This window comes from Haliotis rufescens, unplaced genomic scaffold, assembly GCF_023055435.1.
Source record: "Haliotis rufescens isolate VD_foot unplaced genomic scaffold, xgHalRufe1.0.p SCAF_27, whole genome shotgun sequence".
Taxonomy (NCBI): domain Eukaryota; kingdom Metazoa; phylum Mollusca; class Gastropoda; order Lepetellida; family Haliotidae; genus Haliotis; species Haliotis rufescens.
The window spans coordinates 5,857,209-5,884,891 of record NW_025963968.1 but is presented as its reverse complement, the minus strand read 5'-3'; the positions used below and the strand labels follow the sequence as shown (position 1 = coordinate 5,884,891).

At 40.6% G+C, this 27,683-nt stretch overlaps 2 protein-coding genes across 2 annotated transcripts; both read left to right on the top strand.

The window, feature by feature from the left end:
- The first annotated feature begins 11,621 nt into the window (after positions 1–11,621).
- Positions 11,622–14,746, top strand: LOC124121761 (adhesive plaque matrix protein-like). Its single transcript, XM_046484817.2, has 3 exons — positions 11,622–11,671; positions 12,894–12,994; positions 13,269–14,746. The coding sequence occupies exons 2-3, from the start codon at positions 12,922–12,924 to the stop codon at positions 14,567–14,569; spliced, it is 1,374 nt and encodes a 457-aa protein (XP_046340773.2). The 5' UTR covers positions 11,622–11,671; positions 12,894–12,921; the 3' UTR covers positions 14,570–14,746.
- A 6,474-nt stretch (positions 14,747–21,220) lies between these two features.
- Positions 21,221–26,267, top strand: LOC124121743 (adhesive plaque matrix protein-like). The gene is made up of 3 exons (XM_048402621.1): positions 21,221–21,248; positions 23,262–23,363; positions 24,128–26,267. The coding sequence occupies exons 2-3, from the start codon at positions 23,291–23,293 to the stop codon at positions 26,074–26,076; spliced, it is 2,022 nt and encodes a 673-aa protein (XP_048258578.1). The 5' UTR covers positions 21,221–21,248; positions 23,262–23,290; the 3' UTR covers positions 26,077–26,267.
- The last annotated feature ends 1,416 nt before the right edge of the window (positions 26,268–27,683 follow it).

The window sequence follows — 27,683 nt, the reverse complement described above, 5'->3', positions numbered from 1 at the left end:
AATGAGAACCTGCAAGATTTCAAGTCTAAATATGAGAGTGACATGCGGGATAGGATAAGGACACTTGAATAAAAGAAAGATGAAATCAAAATATACTACAGTGAAGCCCAGAAGCTCAAGTGTAATGTAGACAAAATGAAATCTGAAATCACTACTTTAAAAAGTGAAATCCAGAGGAAAGATGTTGTCATTAAGGACATGAAAGACACTCTGAATACAACAATAAATGGGATAAATAAAACAGCCTGTGCAATTGGTGGCAAGATTGACAGCATGAATACCAGAAACAAGCTGCTCTATTCAGAGGCAGTTAACAACCCAAGCTGTGGCGAGACCCGGCCTCCAGTTCGGCCCAACTCAAGGCCATTCACTGCTGAAGCAAACTTCAGTCCAGGCTATGATGTAACACACCATGCTGTACAAAACAGCACAGTCCCAACCTTCGCTGATATCCATCCACCACCAAGCCCAGAGGACAGCTTACTCCTTTTGGATGATAGCCAACCCCACGAGCACGTGCCCGACACGACGAAACACGCTGAAAGCAGGAGAGACAAGCCAACTTCAACCCAAGACAATATATCCAGCCAACCTGAGGAACATCAACATTTACGATCTGTGCGGTTTGATAAGTTCCTGGTATACATATGACAACTCAGGAGCCGAGAATGAAAAGCCATACAAGCCATGCTACTACTCGTTATGAATCGAATAGCAACTTAGAACATACGAGGCATTATGCACGGTACACATCAGTTATGTGCCAGACTAGACAGCACAGATCTATTCTTTGTGACTGAACATTGATTAAGTGAACAAAATGCTTCCCTTATGAACACTATACATGATGATTTTGATGTTTACTATAAATGCAGCTGTACCAGTACTTCTCAGCGTGGGTCAGGTGGTATAGCAACTTTCGTAAAGCCGATTGGTGTAGGCTATCCGTTATCAATACACCACAAAGCCAAAATGTAATCGGAGTAAGTCTACAAACAGGTAGTAACACATTATATGAACTAGATTACCTTCCACTAACATCTTAGACAGTGTATACTTCGAACAGCTGGATTATTGGTTTTACCATTGATACCGATATACCATATACTGTCTCAGACCATCTGCCTATCCTTCTGTGTATAACAAATGACTGTCCTAAAAAAGCATATGGTGCATATAAGCTCAATTGGAAGAAAGCGTGTGATACTGATCTTATGCTCTATCGTTATGAAACTGAAAATTACTTTCGTAAAGACATATGCAATTTGTCCCTATTCCCATCCCATAATGAATATATTGAAACGTATAATAAGTATATTACAGAAGCCCTCCATGCATCTACTGCAGTAAGTATCCCATCAACGAAGTTTAAACCCTACCTCAAACCCAACTGGAAAAAGACAATCTGAAGTTATTACATGATGAAATCAAAGTAAAAGACGACATTGGCAAGAGAATGGCAGGTCACATGCTAAGAACGATGAGAACTTTGTTAAATATAAAGAAGCAAAGCGTAGTTTTAGAAGACTCTATGAGGCAGCTGAAATAGATGTACATGAATATTTTAAAACTGCAAGACGATATCACAAAACTAAGGGCTACATTTGTAAATACACAAACTTCTTTATATAATCAAAGTAGTAACGCGGAAGGTATTTGTGGAATCTTTGGTAAATACTTTAGAGACTTGTCAATCCCAACCATGCAAAGTCATTTTGACTGCTCTTTTGCTGATGAAGTAATATGTTCAGTCACAAATATTGAAAACAACGAAACATCTGATGCTGATACCGATGTAACTGCTAACCATCCATTGAAGAGACCATTCACCATTGCAGAGGTAGTAAGTACAGTTAAAGGACTGAAAAACAATAAATCTCCAGGACCTGATGGGCTCACAAACGAACATATTCAAATGCGGGAAGATCTTTATTAAAGCATATTATGGTATTATTCAATGCTATTATTAAACATGAATATATACCCAAAATGTATCATATTGGCGAAATCTTACCAGTACATAAGGGACGAGGAAGAAGTAAAAGTGATCCATCTAACTACAGGGGCATAACACTCCTAAGTAAGCTTTTCGAAAGAATGCTTCTCAACAGAATCGAAAAATGGACAAGCGACGATGTAGCCTTTCGTCACCCCCTACAGTTTGGATTTAGGAAAAATGCTGGTGCTGAAACGGCGGCTCTCACTCTTCTAGAAAGTATTTCATACTTTAACGAAAGAAAGTCACCAGTTTATTGTGCCTTTCTCGATAACGAGAAAGCCTTCGCTCGTGTTTGGCTTAACGGTCTCTTCTACAAATTACATAAATTTGGTATCAATGGTAAATTCTGGAGAATTCTACGGCTATCTTACAATTCTATGTACTCATGTGTTAGCTTTGCTGGCTTCAAATCTGATGTTTTCCCTGTTATACAGGGTGTAGGTCAGGGTCGTGTCATATCAGCATGGCTCTTTACTCTTTATATAAACGATTTACTTCATGAACTAAGCAATTCCGGTTGTGGACTATGTCTCCCGTGGGGACGATGCCCAGGGTTAGTGTTAGCAGACGACACGACCTTGATCAGCCGTAACTAAAACAGGTCAAATGCTCCTAAACGTTGAAGAAAATTATGGTAACAAGTGGCAGTTAAAATACAATGTGTTCAAAAGTGCTGTCCTAACTTTTGGATGTAGTAAAAAAACAGTGTCGCCTGAACATCTTTACATTGGTTAGGTAAAATTACCTGTTCAAAAGGCAATTGTCTATGCGGGAGTGCACATATGTACTGTTAAAACCTTTGAAGAAGGAACGAGGTTAGTATGTGAAAAAACTGAGAAAATTGATAAATGTAAACTATGATTCTGGCCTGTACTTTGGTGGACTTAATCCTATAGCCGCCGTGCGCATCTGGCAACGAGTGATATTACCCTGTGGCTTATATGGATGTAATGTGTGGGGAAAACTATCATTAAAGGAATATGAAATGCTCGAAATCACTCAACGCTATTTCTGTAAGAAAATCCAGGGTTTTAATAAGCGTTTGCACAAAGAAATAGAGAGAGACACAATTGGTGTTATATCAGTACAAGGATACATTGATCAACAAAAGCTTTTGCTCCTTGGTAAGCTATGTAATTCAAACCTAATGTATATTTTCAAACAAATGTTTCTAGTCCGACTTGGACAGTTTAGATATAAAACAACACAAGTTAATAAGAACAAGTGGCACACGAAATCACCTTTCTTTAGCATGCTACATCTAGTCTCCAAATATAATTTGTCTGACGAGGTTAATGATTATATAATGTGTTCAAATTTCATTAAGAAACGATTATGGTCAAAACCGGTGAAAGAACAGATTCACCTACACGACAAAAAAATACTATACAATGCGCTTCTGAGCAGATTATCTCTGTCAAGATATCTTACAATACGATCTGGATGAGAACATAGGTTATGGAAAATCATTGATTTGCTTGATGTTAAAATATTTGTGAGAATCTGGACAGACGATGATAGCTTTCTGACTTTTCTGCTTGGCGGTTTACCTAAACAACTTGAAGATGAATTAGACTACAATGTATGGGTAGAGAGCATGATAAATATTGGTGATGCAGTTAAAAAGTGGGATGAAGTCATCCGAAGCTGCTTATACTAAACAATGTATATATTGTAAGCAAGTGTACAATTGTAAATAGCACATGCTAATCGTCCATTAAATAACACCAATAATCAATATGATACATACTTATATGAACCTCTTCTGACATATACTATAGATGTTGTCGTTTCACTGTATACCTTGTACTCTTCATGAAATGGAACATCAACATTTAAGATCTGTGCGGTTTGATAATCAGTGGAGACGATCTTTCACAGGTGTAGCTAAATACAAGAACAGGAGACTCGTGATGTCATATATGAGAGCAGACGAATCATTTGACATTGTGAAAGACGCTATCGTTGACTACGCCAAATAATGGGGTGTGACCATTACAAATATAATTTTCTTATGACACTGGGAAGGCTCGAACCCAACGTATACCATCCGCATTGCAGTTCCTGTACAGTGTGCCAAAACAATATTGGACGATAACACATTCTGGCCCGAGAACGTGAACTGTTGAGAATGGGTTCCCCGTAACACATGGTACTCTAATGATAAACAAGGCGAGAGTGAGTATTAACTGTGATGCCTCATTCTGCAACCGAGGCCATCAACGTATGTACACTGATGACCCTACTTAACATAGAACATTCGTGGTATTAAACATGGAACAACAGAGCTGTGCAAAAAACTCGACATATGTGACGTCGTGCTTGTTACAGAGCACTGGCTAGACAGGGAACATTTACAGTTTCTGGAAACATTCCACGACAACTTTAATGTGTATTCGAAATCCAGTTGACTCTAACCAGCACCAGCGAGGTTCTGGAGGTGTTTGTACGGAAAGGTGACTGGTGCAAAGTTACTCCTATTGACACCCACTACAGCCGCCACGTACTGTGCATTAAACTACACATTGGCACTAGCCATGTGTATGTACTTGGGACTAGACTGCCATCAACAAATGTCCTAGACAGTGTGTACTTTGAAGAACTGTACCATGTTATGGAACGCTATGATATTCTTTCTCAAGAATACCCAACCTACCTTCTAGGAGACCCAGGGCTAGGTGCTTATTACGACTGCTTAACGAACGTCACCTTATTCGGTGGTTCCACTTGGTGAGTACAAGTACACTTTCAATAGTAAATGTAACAAAGTAAAACCACGAATCTTTATAGATATTGATTCACTAAGCAGTGTTACTGGATATGTCATATACACTAGCATTCCATATAACGTCTCAGATCACCTACCAATATTTGTTTGTATTTATCTTTCTGTAAATATTGGGAACTATCATGGAGAGATCTTAAACTGGACTAAAGCAAGTGAAACTGACCTAATGCTATATCGATATGAAACGGAAAATTACTTCCGTGGCACTCAAATTAACAACGCTCACTTTGATAGCAATGCAGACTATATTGAATACTACTGTGACTTTATCACAGGTTCTCTACATGCTTCTGCCGCCGGTAGTATTCCATCAACACGCTTTAGAGCCTATCTTAAACCTTGCTGGAAGAAGGATGGTTTTAATAATCTACATAAAGAAATGCGAAAGTATCGCCGTCAATGGGTTACTAATGGTAAATGTTCTTCTCTATAGTAGATAGGTCTATAGGCCCTATCGCCAATTCAGAAAACAAGCAAGACTGAAGACTGTAGTGAAAGTTTATATCAAAGTTCAGTTCATATTTCATAGCGTGTTGAAGTCTCACTTGTGACAGATTGACTGCAATAAATAAGAAAATATAGCATGACATAATGCTATTTTACATTGTGATACTATTACAACCTTATGTAACATACTTCACCAATAAAGATATATTTTTACAAAGTCTACAACTTTAAAATTCTGGGGAACCGAAACATGTCAGTCAAGTCATATAACCAATATTTCAATAAATAAGCATGTACTGTTAAATAATAAGTTTGAAAAGCCCTCACAAAACAACCTGTTGCAAAATCTATTTTTAACACCTCGTGCAAAGCGAGCGAGTTTTGAATGCAGCAAACAGCTTCGAAAGCCTTGTGAAAATACAGACTAAATAACGTGACTGAATACTATAAAAAGTGCTGCTTATAAGTTAATAATACTAACACAAAATGCTTCCAAGCAAAGACTGCTAATAAAGTAATTCATACTGTTTGTAGACCATCTATTCTTCCAAAAGAATAACCCACATGGCAATGATGGCAGGCAGGCAAGCGACATACTTCCAAAATAAAACCTACCAGCAGTTATCCCCCTTTGTAACCACGAAAATTGCTACCCGCTAAAAAACAAACTTGACAATAAATCACTGCTATTTGCACTAGGGTTAATCATAGCAATTCTCCGACAATCTATCGGGAACACATAAATACCCAAAAATAATTTTATCATTTTGGCCGTAACAGTAAAGTTAGAGACAAAAAAGATGCTGCCTACGCAAAATATAAAGAAAGTAAACATCTCTTCCGTAAGAAACATCGCCATGCAAAGTACCAGAGTATCTATCTAAAGATAGATTTAATGAAATCTGCGCGGCAGCAGAAGTAGATGTCAAAGAATTCTACAAAACGACAAAACGTTACAAACGCTACAAACGTAATACTGAAAAGCTTGTCTATGGCACTCAAACTTGTTACGAGGAAAAAAGGATATTTGCAATCTGTTTGAACTTTATTTTCATACACTAGCTACTCCTTGTCCTGATGTAAAATGAGACTATGCACATGCTCAGAATCTTAAAGAGTGAGTTGCTAATATTGAAACAATAGAGGATATAGGTAACGACACCAGATCGCCACTGCATTGTCCATTCACTAAAGATGAAATCCATTGTGCAGTAAAACGTCTTGATACTGACGGTGTTGTAAATTAACATATAAAGAAAGCTGGTAGATCTCTGCTGTGTCATATTGCCTTACTATTCAATGGCAATATTAACTTTGAATACATTCCAAAATCATTTTCTATAGGTCAAATCCTTCCTATACACAAAGGCCATGGTAAATCAAAATATGACCCTGCCAATTATAGAGGAATAACAATGCCGCCTGTATTAAACAAACTCTTTGAAAGACTTCTTCTCAACAGAATAGACTCGTGGGTAGATGATAACATAGAATTTCCACATCCTTTGCAATTTGGATTTAGACGTCACTATGGTGCTGAAACGGCTGTACTTACGTTAACATAAAATATTGCATATTACAATGAAAGGATGTTGCCTGTATACTGTGCATTCTTAGATAACGAAAAAGCATTTGATCGGGTATGGCTTCATGGATTATTTATTAAACTGTATGATATAGGAATAACGGGTAAACTATGGAGAATATTAAGACTCTCCTACAGCTCTATGAAATCATTTGTATGCTTTGAAGGATTTAAGTCGGATGCATTCCCCGTGAATCAAGGAGTAGGTCAAGGTAGAGTAATGTCCGCTTGGCTTTTCACGCTATTTATTAATGACCTCCTATATGAACTTGAAAACTCAGATTCTGGTTTAATTCTGCCATGGGGTAAATGTCCTGGGATTCTTCTTGCTGACGACACTACTTTGATGAGTATCTCAAATAAAGGCCTACGAAATCTTCTTTACGTCGTTCAAAACTATGCTCATATGTGGCAGCTAAAATATAATGTAAGCAAGAGTGCAGTTCTATACTTTGGATGCCCAAACAATAAGGTTCTAACCACTAATGTATCATTTGGCGATATGGATGTTCCACAAAGGAAATCTATTAAATATGCAGGTGTATATCTTAGCACAGATAAATCATCACTTGAACGTACACAATCTGCATGTGAAAAGTTACGTGTACTCATCAACACTAACCATAATAATGGGCTGTACTTTGGTGGTCTGAATCCTATATCTGAAGCACGAATCTGGGAGAGGGTAATCTTATCATGTGGCCTCTATGGATGCAGCGTATGGGGTAAACTTCCTCTTTAAGAGTATGAAATGCTTGAAGTTGTACAACGTCAATTATGTAAAAGAGTTCAGTATTGTTGTATTGGATGCTATCGGTATCATGCCACTACAGTATTACATTGATAAAAGAGCACTCTACGTCTTAGGAAAGCTATGTAATGCAAAGTATAACTGTGTTTTTAAAGTAATGTTTCTAGTTCGCCTGGGTCAATTTATGTGTACAGATAGTTTTAAATGCAATGTATGGAGTAGAAAATATCCGATATATAATATGCTACAACTTGTACAAAAGTATAACATAAATGATACACTTGTTAACTGTGTCAATAATTGTCAATTTATTAATAAGAAATGCTAGTCCAAGGCCGTGAATGATGCTATTAAATCTCATCGAAATGATGTTTTTTATGTCCATCTGAATTCAAGACTGTCAAGATGTGTTAGTATAAGATCAAGTAATGAACACTATCTCTGGAAACTAGCCTTGGAGAAGTATGACCATTTAACTAATATTGCAAGACTTGTATTCTATGGATCAGCTGAAATTGTCTCTAGAGAATGCTATTGTAAAACTGTTGCCAATGATATTGTAAAGCACGTGTTTATGTCTTGCACGATCAATATGAATGACCGAAATTTACTTTTTAACACAATATATGATATCCCGGATGTAAATGTTTTTGTTAAGATCTGGGAGAAAGATATTGATGTTATTCTTGCGTCTTTACTTGGTGGATGTCAAATAGAATTATGGAACGAGAAAGAGATGTGTGGGCAGAAGTAATAATTAATGTAAGCCGCTTTATAAGGAAATGGCGATACCTGCTAAAACACTTGGATGTTTATGAACATATGTAAATATACCCCCAATTCATGTTAAACATGTAACATAATGTAACATAATTATATCTGCATATCTTCATTCATTTGAAGGAAATAAAGAATATCTATCTATCTATCTATCTATCTATCTATCTATCTATCTATCTATCTATCTATCTATCTATCTATCTCCTATAGCTGTATACATGACTCACTATATGTTCAATACATATAGCTGTATACACGACTCACTACATGTACAATACCTATAGCTGTATACACGATTCACTACATGTACAATATAGCTGTATACACGACTCACTAAATGTACAATACCTATAGCTGTACATGACTCACTATATGTACTATACTTATAGCTGTATACACGACTCACTACATGTACAATACCTATAGCTGTATACAGGACTCACTGTATGTACAGTACCTACAGCTGTATACACGCCTCACTACAAGAGGGAAGGAAGGAAGGAGGGAAGGAAGGAAGGGAGAAGAAAAGAATGGTCTTTGCTTCTTCCATTTGGTTTGTGGAGTGACATACATTTCTATTCATGTTAACACAGCAGATGTACTGAAGCATGGTGTAGAGAAATTGAAAGTTTCCTAATATGTATTGACAGCAGGTTCCAGGAGCTTATATCTCTTGATACATATGCTTTGAATCCAGCCCATGTGTCAATGCTAATATCCTCTGCAAATGGGGTTATGTCACCTAGCTTGTCACAATGTTCACTTCGTCATCTGTACAGTCTACAATACACAAACAGGATTCGATGTATAAAGTGTCAAATACATTCCATATAAAGGGTGTTCCTTGCATCAGCTGAAGCTGTACAACTCAGCATTTGGAGTTTTATTATGTAATAACACTCGTTATCGCACAGTCCTGGTTTTGTTACCTTCGTGGGCAAACATAGAGAGGTTCATAAAAGTCGTATTTGCCCTTGGGTTATATCACGTCACGAGACAACAGTGTATTTTTTTCCGTCATCCGAAAGGCATTGTTGACGCCATTGCATCTTATTGTGACGTGAGGTCAGAATGACGTCATACTAGAATCGACGTTATAGCTGAAGATTGTTAACGTCATTCGACAAATTGTAGTTCCGCTGCTGTTGCGACTTGCTGTCCTTATAGGTAAACACTAAAATTTGTCTCTGTATGAAGACATCTACTTTAGTAGTAGTGAGTGAGTTGGGTTTAACGCCGCTTTTAACAGTTATATCACGGCGTGTCGGCTTAATGTGGGAGGAAGGCCGAAGTGATGCAGGTCCGAGACATTTACCACTTCGGTGAAACCCACGAGCACGCATATGGTGCTAACAAACCTAGAAACATCATCGGGGCGAACCGGGATTCGAACCCACAATAATAGGTTTCCGGCGTGCCCAAAGGACGCAGCTCTGCACAGCGAATCGCGGCGCCTTAGATGACTGGGCCACCCGTGCCCCCACTTCGGTAGTAAATAGAACATCATATTCGTGGTCATGTTATACTATATAACACTCCTGTCGTAAACATAGTATGACATGAACATTTATATAACATCCTCTATTTATTGGTACAGGAGCTCACAGATCTGGTTGACATATTGTATAAGGTGCATAATTAGTTTTGTCAATCACAGCTGTCTAGTCCACAATCCCAGGTCCGAATAATTGCAACGGGCGGAGATCTTACAGGAACATGTGTACAGTACATGCAAGGTGGAGTTTTCGACTTCTGTTTTCAATGTAATCTTTCTTGGATATATTAGAAGGAAGGAACATGGAACTGTAACTTCCTCCATAACAGATTGGGTTCAGACCACATACTTTTAGTCCAATATCTCTCAGGGAGTTTAAATTGTCTCTCGTCTTGACACAAGCTCTCATTTTGGATTAAAAATGAACATAAATGACTAAACCTCCTAGCACTGTGTTCGATTTCATGTCCAGTATATGGGAACATAGTTTAAAAGAACACGATTCGTTTATTTTGTTTCCACCTTTAAGCACTAAGACAGCTTATGCCTGCATTATGTGTTAGTTTCCATTGGCAAGCGTATTGATGGACGTGATACGACTGACGTATGATATGCCAGGCTTTCCCTTGTACACCGAGGAAAAATAGTTTCAAGTGTAGTCCGTTGTGCCAGATGTGACCAAACGCTTTCTCATTATCAAGAAACACAGTGTAAACATTGGATGATATTTCCGTGTAGAACGATAAAACTTCTTTGAGTTTATACATTCGATGTGTCCTAATTGTTTCCTTTATATATTGGAATAATTGTTCCGGATCTTAACGGTGCAGGTGTATAGCAAGTACGTATCATCAGGTTAAACAGCCTGGTTAAGTGTTTTAGGTGCAAATATCGATCGAAATAAATACATGTGTTTGTAATTTGGTACGGTCTTTGCGATTTTATCATGTTAATGTTTTGTTTCACTCGTTTTAGTTCAAGTCTATATCTGTCTAAAGTATCGGATCATGGTCTTGAAGTGGTACCTTTAAGAACTAGTTTATTCTCAATGATTGACGTGATGTCTATATTTTTCTGTGATTGCTTATCTTGTTGCTCAAACCAGAATCAACATTAGTGTTCCCAGGGTTTCTGAACAACATCAGAGTGGACATATGATAATATAAACCTGAACCTGAAGAGGTAAAAAACCTCTGAGGTATGTTCCTATGCTAAACCTTTACTTGAGATTCACTTCATTAACTATCCATAGGCACATTTTCACACATCGCGTTGGCTAGGTCATTAAAAGACTTATCGTCCAGCTTGTCTTCATCCCCTGTATATAACTCGATCAATTCACTTTCGAATGAAATTCTATCGACTTGTCCAGCCTTTTTGTGTATCTAACGGAATATATCATTGTCTCTATCCTCCACCGTCTGTGTGAGATACAGAGTGTATTCCATGTCATTCTAGGAACCGCTCAATGTGTAGTGGGACCTACCAATCAGTCCCCGCCTGTGCATGATGCAAAGGCTTGAATACAACTCCCTGGCAAATATCTTTGTCTGTTCAGAAATTCAAGGTATCAGTCCATTTTAGTGCTTATTAGTTAATATAGGTTCAGAAGAACAAAACTAGGTATTTTGCCAGACCAAAGTTTCACGAACCTTACAGATTGACGCATGCGCATACTCCTGATGGATGCCCCTCCTCTTCTCCTTTGTCCGGCCCATCACGATGACTGTTGACCGGTGGACGATGGAGGTATATAAACCCCGACGGTCGTCACGAGTATCATTCCTTCTCCACCTTCGTCAACAGCAGACCAACAGCAGCAACTGGTGAGTTCAATGTTTGCTTGTAACTTTTTTTATTTCTTAGTTACAGTTTTTTCTTCCAATGATCTTGAGGCGGCAGGGTAGCCTGGTGGTTAAAGCGTTCGCTCGTCACCCCGAAGGCCCGGTTTTGCTTCCCCAAATGGGTACAATGTGTGAAGCCGATTTTTGGTGTTCCCCGGCGTGATATTGCTGAATTCTTGCTAAAACGGCGTAAAACCACACTCACTCACTCAAATGGTCTAACATTACGTACATATGACCTTCTGAACTGCAAGACCGAGTTGACACAGATGTTTCGATACACTAAGAGAAAAGTTACAACTTAGCGTTAATGAATAACGTAGAATCATGGCGACATAAGGTACACTGAGCGTACTCAAGTAGTAATTGTCTACCACGTGTGGTATAGGATGTGCTGTATATAAGGAAGTTTATTTCCATCCATTCTACATATATCTGCTTACTTGGTTTCGTAAAGTTATTACCACGTGTGGTATAGGGTGTGCTGTGTTTAAGGAAGTTTATTTCCATCCATTCTACATATATCTGCTTACTTGGTTGGGTAAAGTTATTACCACGTGTGGTATAGGGTGTGCTGTGTTTAAGGAAGTTTATTTCCATCCATTCTACATATATCTGCTTACTTGGTTTCGTAAAGTTATTACCACGTGTGGTATAGGGTGTGCTGTGTTTAAGGAAGCTTGTATCCATCCATTCTACATATATCTGCTTACTTGGTTGGGTTAAGTTATTACCACGTGTGGTATAGGGTGTGCTGTATATAAGGAAGTTTATTTCCATCCATTCTACATATATCTGCTTACTTTGTTGGGTTAAGTATTGTTCTGATCATGTTTCTGGGTTTGTAAGTGTCATATGTATGTCCAAGAGTTTACGGAAGTGATAAAAAAATGGACTTTTTCTCCACATGTTTGTTTATTCGTTGTTTAACGCCACACTCAGCAATATTGCAGCTATATGAAGGTCTGTAAATAATCGAGTCTGGACCAGACAATTCAGTGATTGACATCATGAGCATCGACCCAAGTAATTGGGATACGATGACATGCATCAACCAAGTTGGAGGAGAGTATGTGATCGATGATATAACTAACTCACTCACGTGTGAAAATCCACCACAAATGATCCAGTGGTTAATCGTACACTGACAACGCTGGGCAACCAATAGAAGTATTGTTTTCATTTGTTCAAATGTTGTTTTCAGAAAGCTTATTGGGCATCATATAGATACGATGAGAGCCGTCATCATGTTGGCCATGGCCGTACTAGGATGTTGCTGTCTTGTGACCGACGCTTTCGTTATTGGTACGTACATTCCTAACATGTGTCATCAAGAGCATACTGTTTCCTGAGTTGTCCATAGATCCAGCTGGCATGCGACGGAACTGCTTCATGATGTGGCCATGATACTGTCTGAGTTCCGTTCAAAGCGGCTTTAAACCCAACTCACTCACTCACTCACTCACTCACTCACTCACTCACTCACTCACTCACCCAAAAGGGGAATATCAAAATGTCGGACCCATATGGAAAAGGGTTTCGTCGCTTGTATTTAAATGGACTTTTGGTTTTCTTGCAGGTTCACCATATATTATCAATCCTTACAATCAGCTGATAAATCGCAGGGTCCAAACCCCAAGATTTGGAAGACAGATTATCTACAATCCCACTAAAACACTCCAAAGAAAAGCCATCAAGTCCACTCAAGTCAAACAGGTGGCTCCTGCTCGACCAACCCCACAAGCCCCACAAACTCAAAAAGTCTACCCTCCAGCCCCACAAACTCAAAATGTCTACCCTCCAGCCCCACAAACTCAAAATGTCTATCCCCTTGCCCCACAAACTCAAAACGTCTACCCCCGAGGCCCTCAAACTCAAAAAGTCTATCCCCCAGCCCCACAAACTCAGAGAGTCTATCCCCCAGCCCCACAAGCTCAGAACGTCTATCCCCCAGCCCCACAAGCTCAGAAAGTCTATCCCCCAGCCCCACAAACTCAAAACGTCTATCCCCCAGCCCAACAAGCTCAAAAAGTCTATGTCCCAGCTCCACAGCCCCAGTATGTCGTTGCCAATGGCCTACCTGATCACTACGGTTCCCAGACCGAGCAAGGATACGACACTCAGCCTATCCGCGCTTCCAGCAGAAACACACTCAGACACCAACCCTTTCCCCAGAATACTATCATCATCATCAAAGAGGACTCCCCTAATCCCCGTGGTGCTTCCGCCCCTGACCAGGCTCAAGCCCCATTTGCCCCTTCCCCTTCCCAGATCTCTTTAGGCCCTTTCTCTGCCACTGGCCCCAACTTTGCAGACCCTTTCCCTGCCCCTTTCTCAGCAGACCCTTTTTCCCGCTCCCCTGCGAATCCATTGGCTGACCCAGCATCTGCGCCAGCTAAAACAGCAGCCTCCCCACGGGTTCCCATCCCAGAACCCAACTCTCCAGCAGGGGCTGCATCTGGCCTCTACCCTGGTGCTTCCCAACGTGGATACGACGCCCTCAACAACATGTTGAGACTCAACATGCTCGCTGAAATGGAGCTTCCTCACTATGGAGGACATCACAACTTGCACCAGCTCGCTGAAACCCTTGGAGCACCTGCCAGCAAGGGTGCGGCTCAGTATCAAGCTTCCAAGTCCTCTTCCCTTGGTCACCAGAACCAGTACGACCGCTTGTTCTCACTGCACCTCGCTGAGGCACTAGACCTTCCTCCACAACAAGGCCACCCAGCAGCACCAAAACCAACAGCAGAACAGGCAGCATCACCAGCAGCTAAACCAGCTGGAGGTCCCCATGGTTACAGCCCTCATGACCTCTACTCCATGCATCTCCGAGAGGCTCTTGACCTACCCCCCAAGCCCTCTGTGCCTCGCGTGTGATGTGATCTTGCCTTCACATGACTGGTCGATGCTTCAGCTTTCGACAAGTTAGCTCAGGATGATTGGTTCAGATACGTCTCAGATAGATGCATCTGTATTAATTATTTGTTCAGAGGTTGACATGTCATAAGGTCATCGTTGGTGTTGTTTCTGACAATAAAAGCACTATGAACAAAAGAAAATATTTGTTTATCTGTACATCTACAACTCAAGGTGGAATTTCTGTTGGCGTATGTAGCGTTCGAGGTCACTGTGATGGTATTATATATGTCATCAACTAAACAAATATACTTATATGTTGTCGAGGATTGAAATCCCAGACTCACCCCGATTGTTTCAAGGCTTTTCTCAACCATCCCCTTGATTGTGGGTGTCACCCAAGCGGGAAACAATGGAGACGTACGTCACTTAGGGCTTCATGCTGAGTTGGTGCGTGCTGATATAACTCCAAAAGGCATGGGTTTGATCCCCACATGGGTACACTGCGTGAACCCATTTCTGATGTACCCTGTCGTGATATTGCTGGAATCTTGCTAAAAGCAGCGTAGAATCCAACCCATGCACTCACTCACGCTTTCCCCATTTCAAGCTGTATACGCGCCCCAAATGATACTCACTACATGTACAATACCTATAGCTGTATACACGACTCACTACATATACTATATCAATAGGTGTATACACGATTCACTACATGTACAATACCTATAGCTGTATACACGACTCACTACATATACTATATCAATAGCTGTATACACGACTCACTACATGTACAATATCTATAGCTGTATACACGACTCACTACATGTACAATACATATAGCTGTATACACGACTCACTACATGTACAATACCTATAGCTGTATACACGACTCACTACATGTACAATACCTATAGCTGTATACACGTCGCACTACATGTACAATAACTATAGCTGTACACACGACTCACTACATGTACAATATAGCTGTATACACGACTCACTACATGTAAAGACCTATAGCTGTACACACGACTCACTACATGTACAATTTAGCTGTATACACGACTCACTACATGTAAAGACCTATAGCTGTACACATGACTCACTACATGTACAATGACTATAGCTGTATACACGTCGCACTACATGTACAATAACTATAGCTGTATACACGACTCACTAAATGTACAATATAGCTGTATACACGACTCACTACATGTAAAGACCTATAGCTGTACACATGACTCACTACATGTACAATGACTATAGCTGTATACACGACTCACTACATATACTATATCAATAGCTGTATACACGACTCACTACATGTACAATACCTATAGCTGTATACACGACTCACTACATGTACAATACCTATAGCTGTATACACGTTTCACTACATGTACAATACCTATAGCTGTATACACGACTCACTACATGTACAATACCTATAGTTTTATACACGACTCACTACATATACTATATCAATAGCTGTATACACGACTCACTACATGTACAATACCCATAGCTGTATACAAGACTCACTACATGTACAATACCTATAGCTGTATACACGACTCACTACCTGTACAATGACTATAGCTGTATACACGACTCACTAAATGTACAATATAGCTGTATACACGACTCACTACATGTAAAGACCTATAGCTGTACACACGACTCACTACATGTACAATGACTATAGCTGTATACACGACTCACTACATATACTATATCAATAGCTGTATACACGACTCACTAAATGTACAATACCTATAGCTGTATACACGACTCACTACATGTACAATACATATAGCTGTATACACGACTCACTACATGTACAATACCTATAGCTGTATACACGACTCACTACATGTACAATACCTATAGCTGTTTACACGACTCACTACATATACTGTATCAATAGCTGTATACACGACTCACTACATGTACAATACCTATAGCTGTATACACGACTCACTACCTGTACAATGACTATAGCTGTATACACGACTCACTAAATGTAAAGACCTATAGCTGTACACACGACTCACTACATGTACAATGACTATAGCTGTATACACGACTCACTACATGTACAATAACTATAGCTGTATACACGACTCACTACATGTACACTACCTATAGCTGTATACACGACTCACTACATGTACAATGCCTATAGCTGTATACACGACTAACTAAATGTACAATATCTATAGCTGTTTACACGACTCACTACATGTACAATACCTATAGCAGTATACACGACTCACTACATGTACAATACCTATAGCAGTATACACGACTCACTACATGTACAATACCTAGAGCTGTATACACGACTCACTACATGCACAATACCTATAGCTGTAAACACGACTCACTACATGTAAAATACCCATAGCTGTATCTATAATACCTATAGCTGTATACACGACTCACTACATGTACAATATCTATAGCTGTACACACGACTCACAACATGTACAATACCTATAGCTGTATACACGACTCACTACATGTACAATACCTATAGCTGTATACACGTTTCACTACATGTACAATACCTATAGCTGTATACACGACTCACTACATGTACAAAACCTATAGCTGTTTACACGACTCACTACATGTACAATACCTATAGCTGTATACACGACTCACTACATGTACAATACCTTTAGCTGTATACACGACTCACTACATGTAAATACCTATAGCTGTATACACGACTCACTACATGTACAATACCAATAGCTGTATACACGACTCACTACATGCACAATACCTATAGCTGTAAACACGACTCACTACATGTAAAATACCCATAGCTGTATCTATAATACCTATAGCTGTATACACGACTCACTACATGTACAATACCTATAGCTGTACACACGACTCACAACATGTACAATACCTATAGCTGTATACACGACTCACTACATGTACAATACCTATAGCTGTATACACGTCTCACTACATGTACAATACCTATAGCTGTATACACGACTCACTACATGTACAAAACCTATAGCTGTTTACACGACTCACTACATGTACAATACCTATAGCTGTATACACGACTCACTACATGTACAATACCTTTAGCTGTATACACGACTCACTACATGTAAATACCTATAGCTGTATACACGACTCACTACATGTACAATACCAATAGCTGTATACACGACTCACTACATGTACATTACCTATAGCTGTATACACGACTCATTACATGTACAATACCAATAGCTGTATACACGACTCACTACATGTAAATACCTATAGCTGTATACACGACTCACTACATGTACACTACCAATAGCTGTATACACGACTCACTACATGTACAATGACTATAGCTGTATACACGACTCACTACATGTACAATAACTATAGCTGTATACACCACTCACCACATGTACACTACCTATAGCTGTATACACGACTCACTGCATGTACAATGCCTATAGCTGTACATACGACTCACTAAATGTACAATACCTATAGCTGTATACACGACTCACTACATGTACAATACCTATAGCAGTATACACGACTCACTACATGTACAATACCTATAGCTGTATACACGACTCACTACATGTACACTACCAATAGCTGTATACACGACTCACTACATGTACAATACCTATAGCTGTACACACGACTCACTACATGTACAATACCTATAGCTGTATACACGACTCACTGCATGTACATTACCTATAGCTGTATACACGACTCACTACATGTACAATACCTATAGCTGTAAACATGACTCACTACATATACAATACCTACAGCTGTAGACACGACTCATACAATACATAGTACTGTGTGAAGGAAAGTGAAAACTCCAACAGCCATGACTGCGGTCATGGTGTCACACTAAGGGGACTATGCTCCTTTCTTTGTTAAGGAGTGCAAGGACCGTGGACTTCAAGATGGGAAGAGAGAGCCACGAAAATGAGCCAAGATCAAGAGGACCATTAAAGGAAATATTCATATGATTATCGGAGAGTACATTCTGTGGAAGTGTGTACAGACAAAATCTGAATTTGAAAAAAATCTGGATTTCATCTGCCTTGACATTTCCAGTTGACCTTGGTCACTGGGATGCCGAAGTCACACAATTTGCAATTTGAGTATACATACTTATATTGACTGCAACGCGTTTGTGTTTAGATAGAGTAATTGTTCAGAGGGCGACATTAACAAGAGTGCGAGATCAATGATATTTCTCATACGTCAAGGCGTTACTGCATTGTTACAACACCAATTGGGGGCACGGGTGACCCAGTCGTCTAAGGCGCCGCGATTCGCTTTGCAGGGTTGCGTCCCTTGGGCACGCCAGAAACCTATGATTGTGGGTTCGAATCCCGGTTCGCCCCAATTATGTTTCTAGGTTTGTCAGCACCATACCCGTGCTCGTGGGTTTCACCGAGGTAGTAAACGTCTGAGACCTGCATCACTTCGGGCTTTCCTCCCACATTAAGCTGGAACGCCGTGATATAACTGGAATATTGTTAAAAGTGGCGTTAAACCCAACTCATTCACTCACTACAGCACCAATTCCAGGTCGGCTTTTCAGTTGACAAATCCCATATCAGTTGGTAACCTACATGTATGTACTGAAACAATAAAACAGGAACTATTTCTCACAGAGATCACCGGTCAAATCCGCAGTGGTTCGATAAACGGTAACGTTGTGACCGTGGCACTCTCTCAATGCTAAACATATTCATTATGTACTTCGCTTTGGATGCCACATAAAGAAATAAATAGAATATTACATTCGCTTCAATTTGATGTCAACTTATTTGCATTTTTGAGTTGTTTGATAGGCATTACTTGGAAGTTGACGGATGACAAAGTAGATACAATTTATAGATAACAACTTCTGTATTTACTGTAAAGGCGATATAGATCCTTATACCTTTGTCAAGAAAGTCGGTATAATGAACATGATTCACAAAATATATAGTAGGTAGTAGTAGTATTTGCAGGAGTTTTACTGAGGTTAAAACGAAGCTCAAGTATGACCCTATACTTACCCAAATCATGTAAAATTGAAAGTATCCGAGGTTATGAATTTCCGGATTCAAAATATCACCGTAAACATTGTTCCTGTTCTTTAGACATTTAAATAAATAATACAGAGTACCATAACCTTATAATCCGTAAACAGAGTTCTGTATGGTAACATTATTCTAATATTCCCTCAAACTAAAATGGTTACACATTCTATAACAAGGCAGGCATCTTTATTCAATCTCTATTTCTGCCCTGAGGAGGACACAGGACTATTGTATCTGGATACTATTTCTGTAAAAGAATATGTTTTTCTATACTTCATAGTATGATAGAATAAAGATTGGCAATTGTTACACAGCAAGGCCAAGGCAACAGGGAATTAAATTCAAAGTCATTGGGATGTACATATTCCGATATATATATTTCTTTCTTAATGATGCATATTCTGGAAATACAAAAGAAAATGTTACTCATCCTCTACCGCATTTAAATTACATAACAGACAAATACGCTCTTCTCTCTCTATTTAGATCTTTTCGATATGTCTGAAATACTGCCGATGTGACATTAAATATTAACTCACTCACTTAAACTATAAATTCGAGATTTATTTATATTTAAAACGGATAAATAATGTTCAGTGTTTGATGTGTGCGTATGAAGTGCATTCGCTTGGTTGACCGATTTGATATGGCACTTCTCTTGGTTGACCGATTTGATATGGCACTTCGCTTGGTTGACACTCGTTTCTGTACAGTCCAGCAGGACAGAACCATCAACAAAATCCACACTGACATTGAGATTATGTCCCACATACTTGGCTCGTCTAATAAAACTGTGGAATATCTTGTTTCCATCATTAGTCTTGACAAGCTTCACAAGATGATCATCAGACAAATAAATGTGTGCAGAAGTTATTATTATTATTGTTATTATTATTATTATTAATAGCAGTAGAAGTACCAGCACCAGCACCAGCACCAGCACCAGCACCAGCAGCAGTAGTAGTAGTAGTAGTAGAAGTAGTAGTAGTAGTAGTAGTAGTAATGATAACAAGAAAAAGCTGAAGGATTGTACAGACCTCTTTTAAATAATAAATGATATATAAATAATGTTCAGTGTATGATGTATGCGAAAGAAGTACATTTGTTTTATGCTGTTGTTAAAGATCGAACCCAGCTTCTAAATATACATATATCATTCAGGCACTGTGTTAGTGACATGACCAATACAGAGTGGGGTTCTAAATACTGATAACTCCGAACATAGCCAAACCCAACATTATACAATACTTACCTTTCATATGTTACCAAACTGCTGTCAGTCATTAACATCATATATCATTTCCTGGGAAATCTACATGAAGACACATTTAGCGGTCTCGACCAATACTTGATAACCTTAATGTATGAGTATATTGACATTGACATTGAAACGTCTCAGCGGGCAGTGAGACATCACACTGGGCGATATGACATCACAGTGGACATTGTGACACCACAGTGGACATTGTGACACCACAGGTGATGGATTGTCACCCGTCACGATGACCATTTGCGGGTGACGAGGAAGGTTTATTAACCCCCGTGATTCTCTCAAACAGGAAGCATTTATGCTTTGGACAGCAACAGACAAACAACGGTCATTGGTGAGTTCTGTGTTTGTTTGTAGTTCCTTCACGGCTTATATTTCTGGTAACTTTGAAACATTGTTTTTGCTTCATACGACAAGGTAAAAGGAGATATCAATGTTTTTCCCGGTAAATATTTTATAAAAAGCCTTTGAAAAATGTTGCTGGTAGCACATGTGGTGTCTCCTTACGCAAGTGCTTCTGTTCTGCCATCAGTGAATGGGTACCCGGTAGGGTGAGATGGTAGTGTGACTGTAAACCCTCCGACGCCTTACAAGCTGCTTGGATTGTATGCTCACCAGCGAGATAAGACTGAAAACCGAGTGCACATTGATCCTCTGACTGGGGTCACAATGTAGCGCTTTGAGCATCTTCATTAATATGTACAGATTAAAATAAAAAAAATGCAACAAAGAGGGTTTGTGTGATCCTGGCACAGTCAGGCTGGTTAGGCTCATCATCAGCTCAGTGCCCTTGCTCCTTCTACACGCAGCCCAGACAGCGAATGGGACTTCCCCCAAGGAAACGCTGCCTAGTCGGACCCACACAGAACCTTTCGCAGAATGTTAACTCCACAACACTGTAGCCTTCTGTATTACCCAGATTGTCATAAGGGCTGTATTCTGGCGGCAAACTCGGGTACACTTCCAATGTCAGTCAACAGATTGGGATGCACCGAGAACAATGAGGAGTCAGACAACTTGGTACTTGGGATACGAGGTCCGCATGATGCCATGTTTTTCCTGAACCTTGTCAATGACATTAGTGTCAATGATATAAATACTTTCATCGGGTTTATAAAAAAAGGACAAGTTCAGGTTTGTTGGCCTGAACAGGTCTGAGGTTGTATACGGGCCTATTCCAAAGAATTTTGTATTTATCATTTTCCAAGACGCCCTCTACATATTCTGGGTCGTACCATGGATGGACCTCTGTATCAAAACCAGAAGCATGGCGAAAACGGTAATAATAGGATCGAGCCATTCCATCATGTCGTTTAAGATACTGTGTTTGTGCATCCACTGAAAATGTGTTGGGCAGTCTCACTAAATTCATTGCATGATCTACATTTTGTATTCACATTTTGATTCCAAATCACACATTGACGGTTTCGAGTGGAAAGTGACCGCTCCTCAGCAGCAAAGAGAAAGCCTTCTGTATCACTTTTCAGGCCAGCAGACTTTATTCAAGAGAAGGATTCTGCAGGTTTGCTGCAGGGTTCTTTGCACAGATGCAGTGATCGTTATGATAGCTTCTCCTTGAAAAAGGGGGCACGGGTGGCCCAGTCGTCTAAAGCACCGTGATTCGCTGTGCTGAGTTGCGTCCCTTGGACACGCCAGAAACCTATGATTGTGGGTTCGAATCCCGGTTCGCCCCGATTATGTTTCTAGGTTTGTCAGCACCATACCCGTGCTCGTGGGTTTCACCGAAGTGGTAAATGTCTGAGACCTGCATCACTTCGGGCTTTCCTCCCACATTAAGCTGACACGCCGTGATATAACTGGAATACTGTTAAAAGTGGCGTTAAAACCAACTCACTCACTCACTCACTCTCCTTGAAAAACTTAGTATTGGCCGATTTGACATGGCACTTCGCTTGGTTGACACTCGTTTCTATGCCGTCCAGCAGTACAGAACCATCAACAAAATCCACACTGACATTGAGATTATGTCCCACATACTTGGCTCGTTTAATAAAACTGTGGAATATCTTGTTTCCATCATTAGTCTTGACAAGCTTCACAAGATGATCATCAGACAAATAAATGTGTGAAGAAGTTATTATTATTTTTAATATGATGATGATGATGATGATGATTATTATCATTATTATTAGTAGTAGTAGTCGTCGTCGTCGTAGTAGTAGTAGTAGATAACAAAAAAAACCCTGAAGGATTGTTCAGACCTCTTTTGAGCACTTCGCTTCAATATTTGATTCTATTCCACATTTGTGAATAAAGACTAAATGCCTTGCTACCTGTATGTCAGGTTTATTGGAATATAATGATATATATTGTCTTTGCTTTTCAGAATGCTCTTCGGACAACAATATATATACTATGAGAGCCACCATGCTCTTGGCCATGGCCGTACTAGGCTGTTGCTGTCTTTTGAGCGACGCTTTCGTAATTGGTAAGTACGTTGATATGGAGGTAACATAACAGAGTCTGACATAATACGTGTCTTCAAGAGCATACAGTTTCCTGAGTTGCCCATATATCCAGCTGGCATACGATGGAATGCTTAATGCTGTTGCCATACATCTGTCTAAGTCCCGTTCAAAGCGGCTTTAAACCCATCTCACTCACTCACTCAATCACTCTCTGAGCGATGCTTTTGAAATGGGTAAGCATGTCAATATATAACTATAATTAAGTTTTCCTATATTTTTTCGAGTCGATTAAGAATTTTCATCATTGTGTGGTGGCGGTCGGGTAGCCTAGTGGTTAAAGCGTTCGCTCGTCACGCCGAAGACCCGGGTTCGATTCCCGACATGGGTACAATGTGTGGAGCTCATTTCTGGTGTCCCAGAATATTACTGGAATATTGCTAAAAGCGGCGTAAAACCATACTCACTCACTCCCTCACTCATCATTGTGTGGGCCAGCTGTAACCGTCTTGTGTGTGTGCGAGCAGGTCACGGAGAAAATTTAATGTTCTCAGAAGATTTAGTAGTATTAACATTTGCATTTAATTATCTGTCAAATACACAGTTAAAGTGACAACGGGTTCCCCCGGTGGAGCAGGGTACGCTAAACCCTTCACGAACACCTGGTATTATCACAATTTGACAGTGATTCATAAACATACAATGGACTCTGCTTTCAGCAGAGATTTGTATGATTTTGGAAAGGGTTTGCCGCTTGTGTTAATATAGCATTTTGGTTTTCTTCCAGGTTCAAAATCTGGAGTCAACTCTTACAATTTAGTAAATCCCAGACGCGAAAATTTAGAAAGTCAGATTATATACCACCCAACTGAAACACTCCGAAGAAACGTCATCAAGTCCACTCAAGTTAGGCCCGTTGCCCTTACTCGAAAAACCCAACCAGTTGCACCAAATCAGAAAGTATATCCCCCAGCACCACAAGCTCAACGGGCTCAAACCGTCTATCCCTCAGCTCCACGACCTCAAAACGTCTATCCACCAGCTCCAAGAGCTCGAAACGTCTATCCCCAAGCTTCAAGAGCTCAAAATGTCTATCCCCCAGCTCCAAGAGCTCAAAATGTCTATCCTCCAGCTCCAAGGGCTCAAAATGTCTATCCCCCAGCTCCAAGGGCTCAAAATGTCTATCCCCCAGCTCCAAGAGCTGAAACTGTCTACCCCCCAGCTCCAAGAGCTCAAAATGTCTATCCCCCAACTCCAAGAGCTCAAAATGTCTATCCCCCAGCTCCAAGAGCTCAAAATGTCTATCTCCCAGCTCCAAGAGCTGAAACTGTCTACCCCCCAGCTCCAAGAGCTCAAAATGTCTATCCCCCAACTCCAAGAGCTCAAAATGTCTATCCCCCAGCTCCAAGAGCTCAAAATGTCTATCCCCCAGCTCCAAGAGCTGAAACCGTCTACCCCCCAGCTCCAAGAGCTCAAAACGTTTATCCCCCAACTCCAAGAGCTCAAATTGTCTATCCACCAGCTCCAAGAGCTCAAAATAATGTCTATCCCCCAGCTCCAAGAGCTCAAAACGTCTATCCACCAGCTCCAAGAGCTCAAAATAATGTCTATCCCCCAGCTCCACGACCTCAAAAGGTCTCTCCCCAAGCTCCGACATATACCCCCATAGTCACGCCCTCTGGTCCCTCAAGAGTCCAACCCACGGTGTATGAGAACCCTCCAAACACACAGCCTCAGTATGTCATTGCCAATGGCCAACCTGATTACTACGGGTCCCAGATCGAGCAAGGATACGGCAGGAACACACCTAGACACCAACCCTTCCCCCATAATACTATCATTATCATCAAGGAGGACTACCCTAATGCTCGTGCTGCTTCCGCCCCTGCCCAGGCTCAAGCCCCTCTCGTCTCAGCCCCTGCTTCAAGCGCAATCGATGCGCCTACCCCTGTTTCCGTTCCTGTCCAGGCTCAAGCCCCTCTCGCTCCAGCCCCTGCTTCAAACGTAGTCTCTGCCACCGCTTCTTCCTCATTCCCGGTTCCAGCAACTAAGACAGGAGCCTCACCACAGGTACCCGCTCCAGAACCCAACTCCCCGGTAAGTTTTGCATCTGGTCTCTTCCCTGCTGGACCTGAAGGCAGATACTACGACAAAATGTTGAGACTCAGCATGCTCGCTGAAATGGAGCTTCCGCACTATGGTGGACATCAGAACTTGCACCAGCTCGCTCAAACTCTTGGAGCACCTGCCAGCCGGGGTGCAGCTCAGTCTCCAGCTGCCACGTCTGCCTTCCAAGCGCCTTACTTTTCGAAGGGTGCTCAAGGTGCAAGTTACCAAAACAAGTTTGATCGCTTATACTCCCTTCAACTCGCTGAGGCACTGGACCTTCCTCCCTTCCCTGGCCACGTAGCGTCAGGTGCTCCCGGTAAACCAAATGTCGCTAACAGTCCCAAGGAAGCAGCACTGGCAGCGGAACCAGCATCAGCACCGACAGCAGAACCACCACTACAACCAGCAGTACTGGAAGCAGTACCAGCAGCAAAGGCAGCAACAGACGCAGCAGCAACTCCGGCAGCAACACAGGCAGCGGAACCAGCAGCAACAACACTAGTAGAACAAGCACCAAAGCCACCAGTAGAACCAGCAGCATACCCCGCTGGTTCACAACAGTTCAATCCTTATGACCTCTATCTCCGCGAGGCTCTTGACTTACCTCTTATGCCTCTCGCGGGATAGATATGCACATGTCTACTGACGTTTCAGTCTTTTGTAGCCGAGGACCTGATGTTGATGTTCTCCTTCAAACAGAAATTGAAATGTCACATGTTTCTGTGGTGGGATTATGTGTGGTCTCATTTGAAAAATGAGTATATCTTGCATGTGTGTATTTTGTTCAAAGCTGGATGCGTCAATAATAAACACCGCAATCTTTATCTTTGATTTTATGTTTTTGTTTGTTCTTGCATACAGGTAAACATTGTGTTAAACATCACGTGCCGACGGGACAATTTTGGCATCAACTGGTCATTTAAATGAAGGCGTCGGTAGCACCGTGCTAGGGACTGCTGTTGTTTTTCACTGAGCATGCATCTCAAAACTGTATTGTTGACATATTTCACTGGAGTCAAGACAAGAGTTTGTGCAGCTTGTGATTTATAACACAACCATCGTAACAAATACGTTTGAAACAAAATATACAAACTCTATTGCAGCAGTACAAGCTTTGTGGCATTATGAGCGTTACATTTATAGTTCAGAGTATCGCCAATACCCAAAGCACTGTGTCGAAAGATCATCACAACATTCATCGCCACGTCTACTTACGACCTTGAACTTCGTTTGGTTAATGAGAGTAGCGCCCCTTGGATCACGTGGCCTGTCGGTAGTAATGCCGTGCTAATGTCAGCCGATGCAATCTCGTGTCGTGAATCTTTCGTGCTCCGAAACTGAACAAAGGGTATAGCTTAACGGTAATTACAACCAATTCTATACCATATACACTAACTGCTGACTCGTATAAAATTGATCACTACGATCTAGTAGTGGAGCGTCCGCTCGCAGAGCGGAAGGTCCGGGGTTCGATCCCCAGCTGAGTCATACCAAAAGATGTTAAAAGATGGAACTTGTTGTTCCATGGAACCCTGTCTGGCGTTCGGCATTAAGGGGCTAAAACAAGGACTGGTCGGCACGTAGTCAGTATACTGTGTCTGAGTAGGGTATTCATATTAAACTGCGGCATGATCATGATATGTACACACACACACACACACACGCACACGCACACACACACGCACACACACACACACACAGACGCCACTCTTTTACCAGCTTACACCAGCAAAGGTATTTTTCAACGCTGAATGTCGATAATATCTTAGGTTAAAGTGAGTACTAAATAGATCACTCCACTCGTCTTGAAGTTTTGAAGTGCACTCGTAATAAAAACGGTATCTCACGTGGACTCGTTTAGAAATCTATATTTCTAACACACAATCACATATTGTATATTTATGCATAGTCACATATTGTGTTCTTACATACAGTCACATATTGTATTCTTACATGCAGTTATATGTTATATGTTCTCACAGTTACATATTGTGCCACTTCTTGTGCGTTCTTACATTCATGTACATATTGTATATTCTTACATACAGTTACACATTGCGTGTTCTCACACACAGTTACACATTTTGTTTTCTTACATACAGCCACATCTGGTGTGTTGTTACCTACAGTTACATCTTGTGTGTTGTTACTTTCAGTTACATATTGATTGTTCTTACATACAGTTACATATTGTGTGTTCTTACATTCAGTTACGTATTGTGTGTTCTTACATA

Bases quoted from the DNA above. Each gene is read 5' to 3' on its own strand.
- LOC124121761 (XM_046484817.2), top strand. From the start codon at position 12,922: ATGAGAGCCGTCATCATGTTGGCCATGGCCGTACTAGGATGTTGCTGT. The intron at 12,995-13,268 runs GTACGTACATTC...GTTTTCTTGCAG, and splicing joins GACCGACGCTTTCGTTATTG to GTTCACCATATATTATCAAT.
- LOC124121743 (XM_048402621.1), top strand. From the start codon at position 23,291: ATGAGAGCCACCATGCTCTTGGCCATGGCCGTACTAGGCTGTTGCTGT. The intron at 23,364-24,127 runs GTAAGTACGTTG...GTTTTCTTCCAG, and splicing joins GAGCGACGCTTTCGTAATTG to GTTCAAAATCTGGAGTCAAC.